The 16,326-nt window shown below is 37.1% G+C and overlaps 1 protein-coding gene across 1 annotated transcript in view; it reads right to left on the bottom strand.

Moving 5' to 3' along the window:
• grb10b (growth factor receptor-bound protein 10b) overlaps window positions 1-11,729 on the bottom strand; it is a 52,811-nt gene extending 41,082 nt beyond the window's left edge. The window contains exons 1-2 of the mRNA XM_073846733.1: window positions 11,527-11,729; window positions 9,235-9,376 (exon numbers count right to left, since the gene is read on the bottom strand). Coding sequence (XP_073702834.1) covers window positions 9,235-9,376; window positions 11,527-11,699 — 315 coding nt within the window. The 5' untranslated portion in view covers window positions 11,700-11,729. The remainder of the gene's footprint in view (window positions 1-9,234; window positions 9,377-11,526) is intronic.
• Between the last annotated feature and the right edge of the window lie 4,597 nt (window positions 11,730-16,326).

The raw sequence follows: 16,326 nt of genomic DNA, 5'->3' as shown, positions 1-16,326 counted from the left end.
CTGAGCTCATTTTTTGTTGATCATGTAATTTCTGTCTTTTAAGTAACATGTCACATAGCAACCCTGCATTTCTAAAAGTACTAAAACACATATTACCATGGTATAACCACTTTATTTTGATAGTCCACTTTAGACATTCTACTAAATGTAAGTAACTTTGCATTAACATGTCAACTTACTCTCATTAGACTATTAGAGTTTTAGTAGACTATTAGGTTAAGGTTAGCGTTAGTCAAATAAATTGACATGTCCATGCAAAGTTACTTATAAGTCAGTGGAATGTCTGTTGGGAGACCATCAAAATAAAGTTTCAGCAGATATTAAGCAGACAGTTTGCTAATACTCTAATGACTGTTTCATGTAGTTGCAAAGTAACTTACGGTCAAGTGGACTATTAAAGTGTTACCTATAACTATAATTTACAAACAATTCCATTGTACTGTTGGTATTGTTGGAAATACTATGGTATATCATGCAAAACAATACCATGGTACAAAAATTTTAGTATCATGTTATATTTCAAAACACAATCGTAGGTCTATTACAACCCAATAACATCAATGTACCATGGTACTGCCACAGTATTATTTTATTTTATTTTTATTTTTTTGTTTTTGTCTACTTGACAGGACCATGCAAAGTTGTGTATCTTGTATTAGAGCAGTTAAAATTAGGGGCTTTAAGTACAATTCGCTCATACTGATCACTGGATGTTCAACATGGCATCTCATGGCAAAGAACTTTCTTGAGATTTGAGAATTAGAATTATTGCTCTCCACAAAGATGGCCAAGGCAATTAGAGGTTCAGTAACACCCTGAAACCGAGTTACACTACAGTGGTCAGGGTCAGAGTTTTTTTTTTGCTTTGCTATTATAGTGTATGGAGTGTAGATTGATGTGGAAAAAATACATTTAAAGCAGTTTAATATAAGGAAGCAACATAACAAAATGTAAAAAACAGGCACTGTATTACCATAGTATGTTTCCAAAATTAATAAAATAAATAAAATAAAAACAAATAAAAAAAGCCATGCTATTTTGTGACTACCATAGTATTTATGATGTACTCCAATGTACGTCAAAGAATACCATGGTATTATAATAATACAACTAGGGACAATGATTTATTGTCCCCAGAAAATTACTCAACATACAGCCATCATTGTCAAAATAGCTGGCAACAAAAGTGAGAACATGACCAAAGTGTCAATATTTTGTGTTAGCAACATGTTTATCTGGCACTGCCTTAATCAACCTGGGCATGGACTTGACCAGAGCTGCACAGGTTGTTGCTGGGATCCTATTCCACTCCTCTATAATGACATCACAGAGCTGCTGGATGTTAGACACATGGTGCTTCTCCACCTTATGCTTGAGGATGCCCCACAGGTGCTTAATAGGGTTCAGGTCTGAAGACATACTTGGCCATCCCATCACCTTCACCTTCAGCTTTCTCAGCAAGGCAGTTGTCATCTTGGTGGTGTGTTTGGGGTCGTTATCATGTTGAGAAACTGCCGTTCGGCCTAGTTTCTGGAAGGAAGGCATCATGTTCTGCTTCAGAATGTACAGTACATAATGGAATCCATGTTTCCCTCAATGAACTGCAGCTCCCCAGTACCAGCAGCACTCATGCAGACCCAAACCATGATGCTACCACCACCATGCTTGACTATAGGCAAGACACAATTTTCTTGGTACTCAGCAAACTGTTTGTGGGCTTTCTTGTGAGCCAGCTTCAGATTAGGCTTCCATCTGGGACAACGCCTATGCAAACCGAGTTGTTGCAGTGTTCGGTGTATGGTCTGAGCACTGACAAGCTGACCTTCTACTTCTGCAACCTTAAGAGCAATGCTGGCAGCACTTATGCATCTGTTTTTTTTTTTATTAAGCCAGGTTCTGCACCTGACGCATAGAAGTACTCAATTTTTTTGATCGACTTTTGCAAGGCCTGTTCCGAATGGAACCCATCTTGGAAAACTGGCTTTTAACATCCTGCAAATTTATTAAGAATAAAAAACTTAAATGAAGTTAAGCTGTGGCAAATTCAATTGAATGGGTATGATTTGGAAAGGCACACATGCCTTATTTTTATTTTTAATAATTTATTTCAGAGAAAAAACTTATTTTTACCAGAGGTAAAAAATAAAGCCACAAGCCACACAACTAGGGAAAAGTTCAGAAAAAACATATGCTGCATTGAAGGTTCAAAGAAGCATGTAGTCTTCATTACCCTTAATGGAAGAGGTTATGGCTATGGAGAAGGGCTTTGGTTAGAGTGGTGATCAAGAACATGATGGTTACTCTAGCTGAGCTCCATGATCATATGTGGAGACATGAGAAACCTACACAAGGACAAACAAGACTGCAACACTCCACCAATCTGGGCTTTAGCAGTGTGGCCAAACTCAATCCTCTCCTCAGTGAAGACACATGAACACCCACTTGGAATTTGAAACAAAGCACCTAAAGAACCCAATCCAGAGCATTCAGAACCTCAGACTGGGCAGAAGGTTCACCTTCCAACAGGACAATGACCCTAAGCACACAGCAAGAGTGGCTTATTGACAACTCTGTGAATGTCCTTGAGTGGAACCCAATTAAATGTTTCTATCCAAGTGGACAGAGCTTAAATGGTGAACAGGCGAGGAGAAGAATGGCAGGTAATTGCGAAATCCTGATCTGCAAAGCTAATCAGGTAATTACTGAGTGCAATGTACTTATTTCAGTGTTTTATTTTTAATAACTTCCGAAGTTGTGACCATTCTGTTTTTGCTTTGTCATTATGATATATGTAGTCTAGACTGATGTGGGGAAAAAGTAATTTAAAGCAGTTAAACATTAGGCAACAACATAACAAAACATGAAAAAATGAAGGGGTATGAATACGCAAGGCACTATATGTCTCTGAAACAGCGGGTATATTTCTGACACCTGTCTTTTTATCTGTCACAATAAGAAACACACAAGGAACTCTGCTCTGAACAAGCATAGGCCCTGGGGTTCCTCAGAATACCAGAGGTTATATTTACCCCTCTAAGACAATGAGATGAACCAGTTGTGAGTTCAGTGCACAAAGCTGGAGGATCAGGAAATGGATTACAGCACTTCTCTGAAATAAAGGTCCGTACTGTCTTGGCATCATAGGGCAACATGTTTGGATGAATGGTGTGATAACATGTACACACATAACATGGCTTGCATGGTGGTATAACCACAACCATAGCAGCTAAACCTTTGAGGTGTCAAAACTTTGTAGATTCAAGGCCTGCAAGATTTTAGTCATCACCATTGAGAACGACACATAACCCCTGGAATAGCTACAATGGAAAGAGGGTCTTGGAATGCAATGCATCTTGGAAAAATTATGATCACATTACTAAAACCACACTTTGTCAGGAATGCAGATGGCTACATTGCATGTGTAATATAAATGCTGATGCATGACAGCATCAGAGTACTGCTTACTAATGAAACATGAAATCATTGCACCAAAAAAGATTTTAAACTTTGCCAGTACAAATATTTACAGTAGGAAAGTAGCATTTCTGATTGGCTGTGTGAGGTCCAACAGATGAATTTTAACCTGGTAGTCAAACATTATTATTGGGAGTGTTGTTGTTGGACTTAATGTGGAATACAAAAGAATAATTTTTAAAAAACTGTCTTTGAAATATCTTCTTTTGTGTTTCACAGAAGAAAGACCGATAAATTGGGAACAATTTATTAAATTATTCACTAAACCAATTTTTTCAAAATGCTGATTCATTCAGGAACAAAACAAATGGCTGTCATTGAATCATTCACTGAACTGATTCACTCAAAAATGTTGATTTACTCGGATACAAAACACCACTACTGTCTTGCTTGAATGACATTATGAATTACATTATTCGTTGGTGGAGCAAAAACAGATAAATCATGCTGTTGGTCTGAATATTAGCACGGCTGTACCCATTCTGATATTTGGAATAACGGCATTCTGCTCATGTGATATTGCTTAAATATCACCTCCTGCTATAACAGAAACAGATACAATGACCTCAGACCAATTGGCAACCTCTGCCCATACCACACCTTAGCGTCTACAGCAAACCCAACACAGTAAGCACTTCTCCTCATCCTATCTCAAGTTGTGCCGTATTGTGTGGGCTTGATGAGCCTGCGAGCCCTTCCCAGTTCTGGGTTATTTCCAGCCGCTTACCTCACCCTAGAGTAAAAATGCATCAACACATTAAAGTGAGGTAAGATACTATTAAGCATATTGCTCATCCCCTTATTTCAGTTCCAGGCCTTCTCGTTGGGTGCCAGAACCTGATGTCAGTGAGTGCTTTAAATGGATTAAAGCCTACGTGTTACTCTCTCTCTCTCCATCTCTTTCTTCCCCCCTCTCGCCGTGCTGTCGTTGTATTTCTGATAAGGGCGGAAGAGTCTAGAATGGAATAAACTCAGCTAAGTTTGTTACAAATAAACTTTAAACTTGAGTAGAAGACACATGAAATTTCTATGATTTCTGAATTTGTTGCTGTCAAAGGGCCTGCTGGCTTGGGGAAGCGCTCTGGTTCGCGTGCCTTCCGCGTGGGATCTGGGAGTGCAATGGGGGCCTGTCAAAAAGTGCCCGCAGCTCGGAAAATTCTGTAAACACAAAACGTCTTGTTTCTTACCAGGCAAGCAGGCCGTCAGACATCTGCACTTCTTTGAGCGTGCATTGGAGAAAATCTATCCAGGGGGTGCAAACCAGAGGCAGCTGTGGGAAGGTAGCATGTAAAAGAGTCCAGAAACCCACTTCATAACACACATTATTTTCGGAATGCAATATGTTGCCTCTATACAACACTCTGCAGACACTTACAGTGCTCCCAAAGTGTATTTGAAAACACATGCCAAACTTGAGTATGATGGCAGGAATGTAACAGCATAAATGGCAATTAATAGTTTCAATGTGGCATTCATTCTATGGAAAGAAACCACAACTGTGTGAAAAAGAAGTATGCTTGATTGCTTTAAATGTGTACTTTTAGCATACTTCAAATCACTTATAAAGCTGTATATATATATATACCTTTTTACTTTACACTTATGAGTGTACTTTAAGTGTCTCAAAAAGTTCAATTTGTAATAAATTATAAGTTCTACTTTGACATACATTTTTATTAATTATGTTTTAGCAATCTTTTGCTCTGACAAATGTATGTAAAGCACCTGTTTTCATTTTTATTATGTCATTTGTTATTTGATTTTACATTTAAAGTTAATATTTTAAATGTGCTAAATTGCAACTTTATTAATTAAAATGTTTACTTAAAAATATATTTAAATAAATGGCATTAAAGTATTTTAGTTTAAATGCTTGTCGGTATATTCAGCAGGACGCTTTAATCATATTTCAAAGACAAAAGAAGCAACTGTGAAATTACATATAATTATAGGGATAGTTTGCCCAAAAATGACAATTGTGTCATCATTTACTTACTCTCAAGTTGCTCTACATTTGTACGAGTTTCTATCTTCTGTTGAACATAAAATAAGATATTTTGAAAAATATAGGTAACCAAACAGTTGATGGTCCTCCTTGACTTCCAAAGTATGGGGAGGGGGTGAATGGTAACCATCAATGGTTTGGTGACACACAATCTTCAAAATGTCTTTTTTTTTTTGTCAGCAGAAAAAAAAAAAGAAACTTCACACTTAAGTTAAATGTGAAATCAAATAATGCACTGAAATTAAATTAAAAACCCATCACAGTTATTCATGGTATTCCACAGGGATCAGTGTTGGGTCCACTTTTATTTACAATTTATATTTTACCTTATGGTCATATTTTTTGCACATATGACATTAATTTTCATTTTTACGCCGATAATACACAATTGTACATATCTATAAAACCTGATACATATTGCTAGACTGTCTGATTCTCACATTGTGGGGAATGTCCACATTTTTTGTGAAGAGGTGATTTATTGTGAGTGATTTAAAAATACTACACTGACATAAAACACATCATAAAGAGATGTGAATAGTGAACCTGAAACAAATGAGCCAAATTCCACACAGGTGGTGAGACATGGCTTTACTCAATACAAAAAAAAAAAAATCTCCCATTCTTTCTCAATCTAGTTTTACTGCCTTACATCATGTCTACACTGGAAGTGACCAACGTTGCATCAAGATATACTGGAAGTACCAAGCTGCATATAACTTTACACAAGACTATTGGCTGTGAGGTGGAGCTATGAACATTTTTAATTCAGAGGGCTTCTTTTTAAACTACTTTTATGGTCTTTTTGTGGGTTTTGGAGCAAGACAGCAAGACAGTGGTCACTATAATATTCTTCAGAATTTTCTACTTTCATTTTCCATGGTAGGGAGAAAAAAATGTTGGTTTGCACCACATTGGTTTGCAAAAAAAAAAAAGCCATGTCAAAAATATACACACTACATAATACACCTCAATCAGCACATCTATTTGCACACCCTGGTTAATTAGAATTGAGGTAATTTAATTCTGATTTGTTGAGACATGGTGCTCACATCTTTTGTAAACACGTCGGATCACATGTTTGAAGGTCCTGCAACAAATATTCCAAAATAATGTCCGCTATTCACTTCACATACAAACAACAGGCAATGTGCTTGATATCTTGATTACATTTATGGACATCATCAGTCACTGAAGATTTGTCAGCTGTTTTAAATGACTTCCAGGCATTCTTCCAGGTTGTTTTCTCTTTTGGGCAGACCAAAAGCCTTCTCTAACACTTAGACCCCTACTGGGTTCCATCCACAGGACAATAAAAGTAAAGAGGGAGGGATTAGGGTAATTGATTAATGTCTGTAGCGATTTTTACGGTAATATAGGGACTGTGTTACGGTAACAGACCGTGGCCCCATATGGAGGTGGTTAGCCTGGAGCAATGACAAGGCTTTCCAGGAATATATCAGGGCCTCAGTCAGTTCACACGTGACAGCCAGGGGTCCAGAGATAGCTATATATACAGTACACACACGCACACAACAGATGCTCTCACACAGAGATCCAAACAATGTACATGCAATGTATACAAACACGTACAAGTGCCGGCACATTATCACAGACACACATGCACACATACGACTATCTTAAAAACGACAAACTTACGGTCTAGTATTGTGAGGATAAGTTACATGGTGGTCCTTGTATGTGAGCAATTTGAGTTTAAATCTGTCTTCCATCATTTCCCGGTCACACCTCTTCTTTTTTCACAGTATTTTCTTGCCACTTCCCATCTGTCATATCCCGTTAACGACTAAAAGTTCATTACAAATTCCCAAAAGGATTTTATTATGGTTTGGATGAAGATATGATTATGTTTTAGGGGACATTCAAGACATACATAACTTTTTATTACTACTGTAAGTGAGCTGTAAGTCTTACTCTAAGAATATATGAGTCACACTGTACAGGAAGTGACACGTTTCTTGGGAAACCAGTGTCTGGACACATGTTAAAGCAATACACCCCACTGAACTGCATTTCAGCACATTCAAAATTACAACGCCCATGCTGTCCTAGCAGTAACATCTAAAAATCTAATAAAAGTCACTGAAAGGGCTTTTAAAATATCACTAAATAATCATCTTTCACTATTTACTTAAAGGTGCCATAGAATGAAAAACTGTATTTACCTTGGCATAGTAATAATAACAGTTCTGTATATGGACATGACATATCGTGAGTCTCAAACACCTTCTTATATAAATCTGGTGTTTGCAAAAGACCACTGAAAATAGGCTAATCCTAACATAACAGTGACTATGACGTTATAGTCGCGATCATTAATAGTCACGCCCCCAACATTTGCATAGCTGAATCATCAGAAGTTCTGCAGCTAGGCTATTGTGAAAAAACAAAAACAAAAAAAAAAACAAAGTGAGGACAATGGCGAAAATGGCAGATCACGGGAATAAATGTTATGTTCCAGGTTGTGCAGGGTATGTTAAGTGCAGGGAAGGGTTGGTGTCTGTATTCAGAAACGCAAGGAAAAGAAATAACCTGTTCTAATAAAATAAGGCGAGACACTAAAGGGACACGGTTAGCTTCTTACTAGCAGAAGCCTGTTACATTGCAGTACATAAGATTTCACTACCACAGAAACAGAGTAAGTAGAGATGACTGCGTGGATGATGGCGAATGATTTACAGATCCTGAGCATCACTAACAAGCATCTAAACTTGTAAAATATGTGGTAAATACTGCCGCTGTAGTATAAAGTTACAGAGAGCACGTGCAATTGCAAATCTCAAAAGTGAAAGTAAAATGATTGTGCATTCAAAACGGCAGTTTCAATGACCCGCATATTAATAGCGGCTCTGGCTCCGTGATTAAATATATATTTTCCTCCATGTGCCAGCTACTGAAATAAGCCGCTCTGTGAAACAGCCAATCAGAGCAAAGCTCATCATTATTATTCATGAACCTTCCGAATAAGGTAATAACAGACCATTTAATTCTAGGGACAAATCCTAGGGTTGTAAATGGACCTGTAAAACCGTTTCTGGAGAATTTTTGCCCTTTCCTATGCCATATACCTTCTATGTCGATATTAGAGAACAATTTAAAATATTGTATTAATGCATTCTATGGCACCTTTAACCTTAATGTTGTTCAGACCCAGTGTGCTGTTAATTTTTTCATTAGACACAAAAAGAATGACAAGATTTAAGAACTTTCTGCAACTCTTTTCCATAAATGATAGTCCATACTGACACTAGTTGTCAAATTCCACAAAAAAACATAAATTAATTTAAAAAACAAACAAAAAAATCTGAGACTTTGTGAAACTAACAGACTGAAATGGTAGCTGTTTTTCCCTCTCTTAAATATCATTTGCACTTGCATTTAAATTCTAATAAAAGCACATTGATGCACCAAATTAAAGCCAACAGATTTTAAGCAAAAAAAAAAAAAATTACATTTCAATGTGTTCCTCACACTAAGCTATCATATGAATCAGAAATTCTTTTGGACTACTCTTATGCTGTTTTTTTTTTTTTTTTTGGTTTTTGGAGCATGACAGTGGTCACTATAAATTAATGATTCTTGAAAATGAGCTCCTGAAAAGCACAAATATTCTTTCGAATTTATCCTTTTGTGTTCCATGGAAGAGAGAAAATTATGTTGGGTTGGAATGATATAGGGGGTGATTCATTTTTGAGTAAACTAAGAAAGAGGAATGAGAACAAAGGGTCTCTTACATATTTGCCTGAGGGCTGACACTGAGGTAAGGAGCCAGAGCTGAGCGTAGGGGAACTCGCTGGGCTGCAGAGCTCAGGAAAGGGGTTGGGGATGGCAGGTAGAGAGGACGTTCGGTACTGTTGCTCCTCTTCCTGAAGTCTTCTGGCAAAAATAAAGTAAAATCTCAGAATTAGGGTTATATTACAGACATGAAATGCACAAAGAACCTTGTGTTGCAAGCTTGCACTGAGGGTATTACTGTCTGCCGAGAATGGTTTGGGCGAAGCTTTGGGCAACATTAGCATTTAGGGCCATTTTTTGAAGTCAGGAGATGGGGAGTCCTTTTGAAGTGGGGACTTCAGAGAAAACTGAAACACAGACATCCATGCCATGGATTTTAGAGCATGAGGGAGTGTGTGATATGGAATTTAGAGCTAAAGTCTGAACGGTAACCTCTGAATGAACCTTTGCTTGAGTGAACCCTCGTTCACAAGCTCGTTATGCTCAACTTCCTGCTCTGATCCACAGCTGAGAGGGAAAAACACGCTCACCAACTGGAAACCATTTATTCTCAGAGGTTTTAGTACAACAGAGCAATGAAATAACAGGAGCGCCACTCTTGATGGAGACAAAGAAAGCCAAGCCGAAAGTGACTGCAGTGTTGTTTTGGAAAAATCTATTAAGTTTTAATGTAATTTGCACTGCTTTCGTTATTCTGTTATTGCTGTGTGTTTATGAAGTGCTTTCTAAAGGTACTTGGACACTTACTATACGCAACATTTAAAAAGGTCTGATTTTTGCTGTTTAATAACACAACATCAAAGTATCATCTGCAAACTAACACCTTTTCTAACTTACTAACTTTATTCTGATCAGATTTCACCGTGACTTTTTAGCAACTGGTCCCAAGATGATTTTTTAATGAAGTCACTAGGAACATGTTCCCTTAATGATAAACAACAATTAATTGTCAAATACATTTTGTCTTCATTTTTAAAAAAGTTTTAATAGCTTCAGACCAATTAACTTCCTAACTCTTTCTCTCCCTTATTTTAAATTTCCAACAGCAGCATTTTTTAATATTTTTCACAAAATTTTTATGGCTGTCAGAATATTTTGTTGTATGAATATCAGAACATGCAATATGCCAAAAGAATATATACAGTGCCTTGCGAAAGTATTCATACCCTTTATTTTTTTTATGTTTTGTTATGTTTCTGCCTTCTGCTAAACTGCTTTAAATTACTTTTTTTTCCACATCAATCTCTACTACACCATAATGACAAAGCAAAAACAGAATTATCACAACTTTGTAAATTTATTAAAAATAAAAACTGAAATAAGTACATTAAGTACATAAGTATCCATAATCTTAACTCAGTACTCAGTTAAAGCACCTTTACAGCCTCGAGTTTTTTGGAGTATGATGCAAGAAGCTTTTGGAAATTATCTGCTATTCCTCACTTCTTCAGTTTTTTATTTTTAATACGTTTTCATAGATGTTAAAAACCTGTTTTTTGCTTTGTCATTATGGTGTATAGATGTAGATTGATGTGGGAAAATAAAATAGTAATTTAAAGCAGTTTAACATAAGTCAGCAACATAACAAAATGTGAAAAGAATGAAGGGGTATGAATACTTTTGCAAGGCACTGTATATAGCAGCTCAAAGACCTGTATAAGGAAGTTAAAATAGCACGGTTGCATCAGTGAATGTGTTTATATATCACTTTTGCATGTGTCAACACTATCAGGATTTGGTGTAGGGGGTATTTTCCAACACAACAGAGCATTAACCTTTTAGCGACACTCCCTTGTTGCGAAACATGCACTAAGGTACATAATATTGGCACTGCAAAAAAATTTCCACAAGCACGTATTTCCAATGAACTGGTATGTCTTTCGCATTCAGAACAATGATCAAAACATAGACATAGCAGATTGCTTCCATCAACACCCCCAAAGATTGCACACTCCTATAACCTCTTCCTAGGTCAACATTTAATTCGTTACATACATATGCATCTGCTTATATACACGATCACTTGTTTCTCGGTCTTCTTCACCTGTGTTTTATCCAGAGATTTAATACTCTTTCAGAAGATGTGTAATAATGCCTCCTACCGTATAACAGTGTAAACATTAAAAGCTGGAAAAAGTGAATGTTAAATGTCTTGCTTTGAAGTGTGCTGTCTTTCTGATGATACTTTGATGTTTTGTTGTCTATAATACAATGACATTCATGCGCTTGGCCAGTCCAAACTATTTTTTGGGGCCACAGTGAGTGTGGATATATGTGTAGGTCTTTTTCACCTGACAGCGAGAATGTGCATGGGTTGGGACCGGCGCAGTCTCTGGTGTGGGGAAGTGGGCTGAGGGACCGAATGATAGGCGGCAGGGCGGTGCGGCTGGCCGTTGTGCAGCAGTGGAGTGGATTCAGTCTGCACACTGCAAGAAGTGTACAGACTCTCGAAAGATGAGTTCATGTCATTCACCAGAGCCTCCAGATCCACGTCATCTTCTGGCAGAGAGAAAAACACATCAGATGCACTAAATACTATCAGATATAATATATACCAAATATCGAGTGTGTTAGTTAACAGTTAACAGTTGTTTTATGTCACAGCCATTACTATACTGGGTATTTTATCATGTTTGCAACATGGTAAGCAAAAGGTATCCTAGACTAGAACTATCACACACAATTTAACTTTCAGAGATGCATTTTTTGATTACACCACTAGAGGGCAATTTAATACACTCACATGCTGTAGCATAGTCTACACTCTTAGAGATTAACTTTTTATTAAGTGTATCTGAACATATATATGCATCTACTTATATTTTATTTTTATCTTTTCTATGTTTTACTTGACACCCTGTGTATGTGCCCTCTGAAAGACCTTTTTTTGAAAACCCATCAGATAATCAGCTGATCCCTATTTATTAATAGAGACAGGTAAGCCCCTTCTCTACTTAGAGATCCTGGAGAGCTAAGATACATTCACACTCAGGCTTTAGCACATAGAGGTTGAGAGTGAAGTTTTTGTCCCTTTTACCACCATGGTAAAATTTCTTCATAATTCATAATTTCTTGGCTGTGCGCAAACATTTAATTAAAAAAAAAAAAAAATCCACAAATAGTGTTGATTTAAAAAGCCACAGTTTTGTTTTTTTCATACTGCTAGTTTGTGGGATGTGCTCACTGTCCTCTGTCTGAACCCCAACTATGTTTTGAAACTTGACAAGCAGGTCTATTGCTCTAGAGAGAATAGTGATTGACAGGTTATTTTAATTGAACATGAATTAACAGCATGACAAAACGGCACTCTGAACTACATTTCTGCCAAACATCTATATATCATCGATGTCATCTATATCATTCTAACTGTACTTCTAAATCTAAGGTCATAAACTCAGTAATTTAAAGGACAAGTTCACATATATTCTTGTCACTCACTTCCATGGAATTACAGTGAATGGGGGCTGGAGATTTAAAGCTTGATGGAAAAACCATAAAACATTTTTGTTTGTTTTGTTTAACTGCACCTATTTATTTGTTTGCAAATCACACACCTTACTCATATTTTAGCCTGTCATAGGTTTGGATTTTACTAAATTTTTGTGTAAATTATTATTCCTTCAACCGTACATTCAGGTGGCCTGCTGTAATGGCAACACTTACATTTAAAGAAGCATATTTTTGTAAATCCAGCAGAGGGTGCTACAACAAACAAGTGGATAAAAATCTAAACAATTTACATAGGGCAAATGCAATCTGTATTTGGCATCTTTTTTAACCAAAAGAGCCAATTTGATCCTTTTTTTGGACTTTGCAAATCCACTGTCTATTCTCAACCACCCACCAGTGTGACTGCAGGAGTATGTTTCAGAAAATAACTGTCCCAGACAGGGAGTTATGCAGGCACTCCAGAAGAAAAACACCTGTAGATTTGTAAAGCACAAAAATGTGTAATTATGTACTCACATTCATGTCCTTCCAAACCTACAGTATCAAGTATCATAAAAAATCTGCAGCTCAGCGACTGCACCATCTGAGTCATCCCAGTTTAATTCATTAGCATATGATTCAAACCATTTTTATGAACTGAATCAATAAATTAATTGAAACCCAGCATGCATTTCAACATTTATTAATGGGTGAGTCAACATCATAGATAAAGGTTAAATCACTGAATCACAATTTGGGAATGATATGTTTCAACATCTTAATTTTTGTACATCATCTTAAAATTTCAACATTTATTTGTAACAAGTTTTTTGTTGCCGTGTTTCAAACTCTATTTCTGCATTTTCTTTTATGTTGAAACAACTGACATTATTTCAATGTTGAAGGTTGGTAATCAAAAGAATGATTTCTCCATGAACCAGACATTGCTACTTTTCTCACTTACTCACATGAATGTGCCACGGGTGAGCCAGAATGAACCAGAAGACTTTGAATATAGTGAGTCATGTGTACTGACAGCCCTATCACTTTCATATTGAAAAGAATGAGCAGGGTATTCTTCAAAAAAGTAACTGTTTGGTCTAAGAAAAGAGGAATTTGTCTTTTAGAGATGAGCCAAAAGCAGACATGAGAAAGTTTAACTGTTAATTGTCGAGAAATCCTGAGAGAGAGCAAATACAGGAACCTATACTTTAACCTTTCTTCAGGATATGAGGCAAGTAAACAGTTCTAAAAAGCAAAAACGAGGGATTGAATTATAAAAGCATGTTGTTTTTATATACTCTAAAATATTAAAATTTTAATCTGGTATGTTTCTCAGGTAGAGACCCATGAAGTGGGCCTGAGACTCATCTCAGACATCTCTGAGAAATGAATGATTCAGTAGAACAGCTCCTTCAGCCCCGCCTGCTGCACTCAGTACATTCAGCAAGTGCAGAACGCAATGCAAACTGACTCAGCAGCCATGGGAACACTGCATCAAATGTACTGTATTTTATTACTGTGTGGGAAATCAGCTGATTAAACTAATGCTAACCGTATTTGTGAAAGTAGAGACTGCGGCGTCAGAATCTGATTATAGTCAAGAGAGCTGTTTAAATTCCAGACTGAGGTAAATTGAGTTCTGCCAACTTTTTTGGCACTTACACATTGGAGTAGTTGTAGCACTGGAGCCGGTGCATGGCTGGTTGGGATCAGACTCATTAACCAGTCAATTTCAATGAATTCTGAGTCAGCGATAGCTCACTGACCATGTTTCTAGATAACTTATTTGAATACTTTTTCTGTAAAAACAACAAGAAAGGTAATCATAGAATATTTGCTAATTAAATCCTTTTGTTTTAAATGGACTGGGAAAATAAAACACCTTAACGTGTTTTCAGCTTCACATAGCAGCCTAATTAGACACATTCTTGGATAAAATGACAAAGAAAGATTATTATCAAAGAAAAACACTAGATGGAGCTACATTAAGAAAAAAAATCTACATAAGAGAGATTCATATGCAAGTATTACAGAAGGTTCAAACGCTCACTGATGCTTCAGAAAGAAAAACAATGCATTAAGAGCCAGGGATGTAAACTTTTGAACAAAATGAGGATGTGTACATTTTTCTCATTTTGCCTGTTTTTCATTTACTACTGCCCTTCAGAAGCTACAGAAGGTACTTACATGTTCCCCAGGAGACAAAACAAGTTACATTTACCCTAATTTACCCCCCTCCCCCCATCTTCTTGCATAGTTTGCATATGAGTCCCTCAGTTGTCCTCAGTGTGAAAAGATGATTCTCAAAATCACAGTCATTGCTGGAATGGTTCAACCAGCATATGCTGGTTAGGTAGGTTTTGATGCTGGGATGCTTGTTTTAGCTGGTTTATGCTGGTCCTAAGCTGGTATATGCTGGTCCTTTGCTGGTTTAAGCTGGTCCTGGACCAGCACATGACCAGCTAAGGACCAGCATAAACCAGCTAGAACCAGCATCAAGCATCCCAGCATCAAAACCTACCTAAGCAGCATATGCTGTTTTTTTCAACAGGGAAATACACAAAAATGCTGAAAAACGGAAGAACAGTGGGCATTTTAACTGTTCAGGACAAAAAGGAACTCAACATAGTATTAGGAATCATATGTGTATGTAAACTTCTGAACAGGGTCATTTTTTATAAATTAAAATGATCCCTCTTAACACTTTGCAGATTCTGCAAGGTGTATGTAAACTTTTGACTTCAACTGTAAGTCTTATGGGTTTGAAATGTCTTTTCCATAAATTATGACAAAATATGGGACACGTTAATACCTACGTTAATAGGCCTCGACTGCTCACTTATGATTGGATCTGGGATGGGCATTAATATAATGCAAACAGGGCCTTAGATATTTGTCTAATTAAAAGATTTCCAACAATTAGTAAAGGGTGAAGCCCGGGACACACCCTGATATTTCAGTGATTTCCATATGGATCCCTTTTACCAGTGGTGTGCATGAGCTAATTTACCACAATGTATCTGGTTCCATTAGTGGCACAGTGACAAAATATATTCAAGTTAATCTACTTTTGAGGCTGCTGATTCTTTGCCAAAGACAAAGTGGTTAATCTGGTTCAGTTATGCCAAAGATTGTTAAAGACAAATGCAAAAAGTTTTAAAACTTGTTTTATAGCACCATGTTTACGAGTCCATTAGACCATCCAGCTGGTGACAATTAACATGCAGATTGTGAGTGAACAAAGAGACGAGCGTACTAAAAAGGGGAAAGGAGGAGTCGCTTGGGCAGGAGCATCCTGTAGAAGACCCGTGGGGGGAGATATGTGTCTCAAAAAACACACACGGATGTATACATGTGAAAGGAGGCAGTGGAGCTAGTCTTTTCACAGATATAGTCAGCTTTCTAAAGAGTTCCCAAGTTGGTCAAACAATACAGTGCCTTCATATAAGCACCATACAGGAGGGGTGGACAAGAGGGAGGGAGGGAGGGAGGGAGGGAGGGAGGGAGACATCTAGGGTGGGGGATTCATATAGAGAAGAAAACATGAGCCCGAGTTGTGTTTTTCATAGATAATGGAGATGCATGGTGATCCTGATCCTCCAAAATTTATTTCGTTTTTCAGGTGAACTATCCCTTTAACTCAAATATACAGTTAGTAA

The sequence above is a fragment of the Garra rufa genome, chromosome 9 (genome assembly GCF_049309525.1).
Source record: "Garra rufa chromosome 9, GarRuf1.0, whole genome shotgun sequence".
NCBI lineage: Eukaryota > Metazoa > Chordata > Actinopteri > Cypriniformes > Cyprinidae > Garra > Garra rufa.
The sequence above is the reverse complement of the archived record's forward strand: the minus strand, read 5'-3'. Positions and strand labels throughout refer to the sequence as shown.